Source organism: Echinops telfairi, unplaced genomic scaffold (genome assembly GCF_000313985.2).
Source record: "Echinops telfairi isolate 266 unplaced genomic scaffold, ASM31398v2 ScPeMD7_18;HRSCAF=68, whole genome shotgun sequence".
Lineage (NCBI taxonomy): Eukaryota > Metazoa > Chordata > Mammalia > Afrosoricida > Tenrecidae > Echinops > Echinops telfairi.
The window spans coordinates 34,929,243-34,935,006 of record NW_022103915.1 but is presented as its reverse complement, the minus strand read 5'-3'; the positions used below and the strand labels follow the sequence as shown (position 1 = coordinate 34,935,006).

The 5,764-nt window shown below is 39.6% G+C and overlaps 1 protein-coding gene across 1 annotated transcript in view; it reads right to left on the bottom strand.

The window, feature by feature from the left end:
* Window positions 1-675: 675 nt before the first annotated feature.
* MED6 (mediator complex subunit 6) overlaps window positions 676-5,764 on the bottom strand; it is a 23,323-nt gene continuing 18,234 nt past the window's right edge. Inside the window, exons 6-8 of the mRNA XM_004698689.3 lie at window positions 4,123-4,238; window positions 1,636-1,663; window positions 676-1,074 (exon numbers count right to left, since the gene is read on the bottom strand). Of these exons, the coding sequence (XP_004698746.1) occupies window positions 944-1,074; window positions 1,636-1,663; window positions 4,123-4,238 (275 nt within the window). The 3' untranslated portion in view covers window positions 676-943. The remainder of the gene's footprint in view (window positions 1,075-1,635; window positions 1,664-4,122; window positions 4,239-5,764) is intronic.

The window sequence follows — 5,764 nt, the reverse complement described above, 5'->3', positions numbered from 1 at the left end:
CCCCTGGACTACAATGATCAACATATAACACACACACACACACCACCAGGGGGACGAACAACAGAAACATGGGCAAAGAGAGACAGTGAATGGTGTAAGATATGACATAATAATAATTTATCAGGGTCCATGAGGATGGGAGGGTTTGGGAGGAAGGGGAAAAAGAGGAGCTAATACCAAGGGCTCAAGCTGAAAAAAAAATGTTTTGAAAATGATGAGGGCAACAAATGTACAAATGCATTTGATACAAATGATGCATGGATTGTTTTTTGAGATGTAAGAACCCCCAATAAAATGATATATTAAAAAATTAACATCTAGCATAAAAAAAATGAGATCAGAGGAAATGTTTACAACAAAGATATAATAAAGTTAACACTGTAAGAACAGAATAATTTTAACCATAGTTTTAAATGTATGTATATGTAGAAAAAGGAGGGTAAAAATAAAAAATCTACAAACTTATAGTATTTGTTGAGTGGTGGTTTTGGTGGATGGGTTATTCCTGTTCTGTTTTTCAAATGATCAAGAACTGTATGTTTCAATAATGAGGAAAATATAACTAATAACAAAAAATAAACTAAGGATTGTTAAGCTACTTTAATGTGTTCATGAAGTTTAGCCACAAATTTTCAAGAAGTGCAGAACAGAGTCCCAAAAGTCCTGACAAAGAAATCTATACAAATACTTTTATTGTGTTTGAAACGTATACATTCCAGTACACAAGAGGGTGGGTACGTTGATCAAGTCCAGTAGAGGAAGGGTTACAAAGGATACATAAGAAATGTCCACACAGAAAACATGATGGGACTAACATCCTTTCTTAAAAAATAAGCACATTCCACACAGAGGAGAGAGCTGTGACAAAGTCCGTCAGCACAGGGACCGCCAGCTCGGAGGCCCGGCAGTGAGCGAGAGCAGTCGGGCAGCCCGAGGCAGATGCTCACTGGAGCCGCATGCGCTTCTCAGGGGGAGCTTTTGTGCTCACCGCTGGCTGCACGTTCTTCGTAGTCTCTTTCTCCTCAGACTTCCCAGCTTCCGGGGTCGGTTCTGCCTCTTTCTTTGTCTGATCCACTGGACAGCAAAAGCAGAATGTTTTGGTGAGGGAATGAGGATCGAGGGGATGGATAGTTAGGTAGCAGTTCATCTGATGGTTTAGATTCTTTCAGATTAAGTTTTAATTACTTATTTTAACTTCTAAGTTCAGCTGTTTCACCAAGGACATGTATTTAGAATCCATTCACAAACATAAAAAAACTGCTAACTCAAGGTACTTTGTAAAACCAGACAAAGTTATAAGGCATTAAATAAAGCATTATGTGTACATGAAATATATGATCAACCGATCCCAGCTTGCTGGACAGTTTAATTCTTGTTTTCAGGAGTGAAACAGAACACACTTTTCATACTGAGACAGGAATGAAAAAAACCTCAAGTCCCTTTGGCATCTACGAACTTCAATACGCTCTTCCCGCTCCCATTCATCAGCACCACTGGCCGCCAGAGCACCACCTTATCTCAAAGTTAGGCAAGAAAGATAAACTACAATAAAAGAATCTAAGAGGATAAATAAGCACCGCTCATCTGAGCCTTAGTACTATGCCAAGTTTAATAAGAACATTAGGTGAATCATACCTGGGACAGGCTTTTCTCCAGACTTTTGCTGTAATTGAAAGATATAATAGGAAGAATAAAAATTACGAAATGATAGTTTTACTTTTTTGTGGTTTATGAGCACTAGGTCCTCTTTATGAAGTCATTTATAACAATTTGAATAAAGTTACAGTTTTAATAAGAATGATAAAATCAAGGAGGGAAAACTTTACTAAACTGTTCATTTTGTTCTTTCTGTATTTCAAAGTAGACGCAAATCTAAAACTAGAACAGGACATTCAGCTACAAAAGCCCATTACCTTCCACTCTCCGTCAAGAATGCTTTACCAAAAACCTATGAGAAAGAACAGTGGAGCCTCAGGACTCCCGAGGAAATCTGCTCAGAGGTTATGAGCTATAAGAAAGGAGAATTAAGTTTTGAGGAAATCTCTTGAAGTTTACAATTGGCAAGACGGCAAACTGCATGGAAGTAAAGATGACGTGGGTTATTTTCCTATGAGCATAATATGCCTTCTGATGATTGTACTATGGAAAAAAACCCGATGGTGTGGAGAGGTGAGGGACCAGGACTAATCCTTCTGTTAGATACAGCAATTCCTTTACTTCGCTGGGCCCAGCAACTTCCCTTCCCCATTACCTACCCCACCTTCACTCTTCACCGATGATCCTGCCTTCAGTGTTAGAAAAGTATATTTTAAAAAAGATGTCCACACTTTGAACTCCTTTACTAACTTTAAATACTGCCCTGTCCCTTCAGAGGAAAGAAGTGATATATTCATTCCCATAGGTAATGCTTTCATTGTTTTCTGAATTTCTAAATTTGTATGCACTCCTTAAACTCTCTTGCATATTCCCAGGACTACAGACGACAAAATTTTCTGACACACATGTTCCAGGTCATGCTGCCAAGCGCCAGCTAGGTTACTCTAACTGTAAATCCTGGGAACCTCCCAAACACTGAATAAGACCCAAACAGAACTCCGACTTACCAAAGCTCCAACCAACGATGGCCTAAGGTTTTTATCCTTAGGTGATGCACGCTTTCCAGGTTGGCCCTTCGTTGATGTCTAGGGGATTAGATTTCAAGTGGGTCCTCCCCATTCCCTAATGAGATGTAGCTGTACCTGGACAGTTTACCTCAAGTATCTGCTTTCCTTTGGGAAATAAGAAGTTCTAGTGACAGGTTAGGGAGAGCATCCCTCTGCGACAACTGCTCCCCTCCAAAATGAACACAGAAAACCCTGCTGTCCAGCTCGTAGTGGACTTCTGGCAGGACAAGCACACACGGTGTGGCTTCATGGTCACCACTTGCGGTGAGTACACTCTGAGTGACGCCTGGTAAGACGAGCACATAAGGAAGCTGACACATGGATGCCTTCGGACTCTGCCTATGTCGTTCCGCCTTCTGACCTACTAGTTTTTCTTACTATGTTACTGTTATAAATTTTAGTCATGAGTCCAACTCTGTCTTCAGAAGGGAGAAGAGGAGACCTATCAAGATATGCAAAATTCTTTTTATCTAAATTCATCCTTAAAGATCCCTTAAAACAAAACAGTATCTATAAGTGCACATGGCACAGTGCTTAAGTATTTGGCTGCTAACCGTCAGGTCAGCAGTCCAAAAACACCACCTGCTCTGAGAAGAAAGACAGGGCTTTCTACTCCTATAAAGACTTGCAGTCTTGGAAACCCACAGGAGTCTGCAATGCCCAGTAAGTCCTCTATCAGTCAGAACTGACATGATGGCAGTGAGTTTAAGTATGATTATGTATGTACACAATACTGTACAAGTTCATAAGAATGGAAACATAATCTATTCACATATTCTAACCCATAGCTACTAATTTCAAAAATTCATTAGTGGACTGATAGATGCTTTTGCTATTATTACTTGACATCTCCCCCAAAAGAACATTCTAAAATTTATATAACTTAAATACCCATAACACGCTATTCCTAATTCCTCCATTTATTATGCCATATCCTCTATTTCAAATAGTCTATTCTTGTTAGTCACCGCAATTTTAAACAGTCCTATCACTTAACGAGATCTACTACATTAGCTAAGCACGTCCTATAAAAAGAGCAGGAAGTCTCGGATTGGCGCGTTAGCGAGCTTTTGCAGGAGAGCACTATCTACTGTACAGTCCCCACAGGACAGTTGTGAAGCGTCAGTGAGGACACGAGAGAACAGAGCAGGGCTCCCGTTGACGGTCTCCTTCTCCACGTCTGCTGCCGAGCTCTTGACTTCAGCTACTGAAGAGCGTCAATGTTCCGGCCACACTTGAAATATTCCCAGTTAAAAAATGAGTAAACATGTTGCCATAAAGTGTGAAGTAAATTAAGAAAATAAGCCTTAAGTGGAAAGGAATATGTTTTGAGAATGATGAGGGCAATGTATGTACAAATGTGTTTTACACAATTGATGTATGGATGGATTGTGATAAGAGTTGTATGAGCCCCTAATAAAATGATTAAAAAAAGAAAAGAAGCACACATTCTCATTACCTGCACAAATCTAGGTGGAAATTTTTGTCTAAGGTCTAAGAGCAGAGCATCCACACGTTGTCTCTGGAAAATTGAGCTGGGCTCTTCTTTTCTTTTGGCTTTAGGTCTGACTTTATCTGTTAAAACATGAAGTTCAAATCAAAGCATTTCATGCTGAGTGAGTATAGTCTTGTTCCAACTCGCCATCTTAAATAAACTTAACATTCTAGTATTTAATATATTTACATATGTTTTTGAAGATACTTTTCTTTTACTATGTAAACATGGATAGATACTTCACAGCTGAAGTTTCTCATAATCACCTAAATCACAATTCAGATGACTGGTTTAAATTTAACTTTCATATAAAGTAGAGCATAAATTATATTTTCTCCGAATCCTACTCATACAAATAGAAAATGCAAGCTTTGCCAGCTCAAGATACCACAATCTATTAGGACTGCACTTCACTGGGGAACAACACCAGAGACCATGAAGACAAAACAGAACAGAACATGAAAGAGAAACGTGGGAAATAATCGCATGCGATTTGCCTGAAGAAAAGGGTATAGGAGAGCCCGTCTCCATGAGTAAATAAAGGGATACAAATAAAATTTACTTGAAATATTTCATTAGGATAAGGGCAAACAGGTTTTGGGCCAGTTTAATTCAACTGAAGCAAACTTTCCATATCAAATTGTACTGGTTATCATTAAGAATAAAAGTTCACTGGTCTGAATCCTATGCAAGGTTACCTTGCCCTCCAGGAATTTACTCTGATTGGCAATTTCTCACATAAAGAAATCCTACCGCTGGCGTTTCTGCAAGTAGTTTTCCTGGTAAAGTATGATGAACAAGCAGCAGAATAGCATGAATGGAAACGAAGGCACCTGAAGAAAACAGACAGGTCGCCTGGTGACAAGCCTCTAACAGCAAGACGCCGCGTTTGAAGAATAGAAGGACAGAGGATTCCACGTTCCAAGATGACGCAACGTCATCAAATGACTTCATGTCATCAATGTGACGTCTTTGGTTTTTAATTTTTTTACAGAGGTCCACTGCAGCACATGTTCCCAATGCAATATGCCATTTGATTTGTTGATCACTGCTTCCATGGGCAATGATTATGGATCTGAGTAGAACGAAATCCTTGACAAAGATGACCAACTATCTTACACAGCAAACCTTTTACATGGTCCTATGTTGATTATCCAGCTAGTTAGAGGACTTGCAACTATGGCAAGGTCATCTAGAGAGTCTTCTGATGGAGAGGTAAAACACATCTAGGCAACGCAATAGCTGGTTTTCTGAACAAAAGTTTCCTTCTCAGAGGATCAAAAAGTATTCCTAAGTGCGATGTAGCAACGATGAAAAATACAACTTTCCTCTAGTTCCTAAATGTTCCTCTGCCCCCCACTATCATGATCCCAATTCTACCTTACAAGTCTGGCTACACCAGAGGGTGTACACTGTTACAGATAGGAACTGGAAACACAGGGAATCCAGGGTGGATGAAGCACACCAGCCTGTGTGATCACGAGCTACCAAAGGGATCAGTTATCGTGTGATCACGAGCTACCAAAGGGATCAGTTATCAGGCATCAAAGAACAAAAAATCATATCATTGTGTGCTCACCTCCATGATACAATCACTGAAGACAAA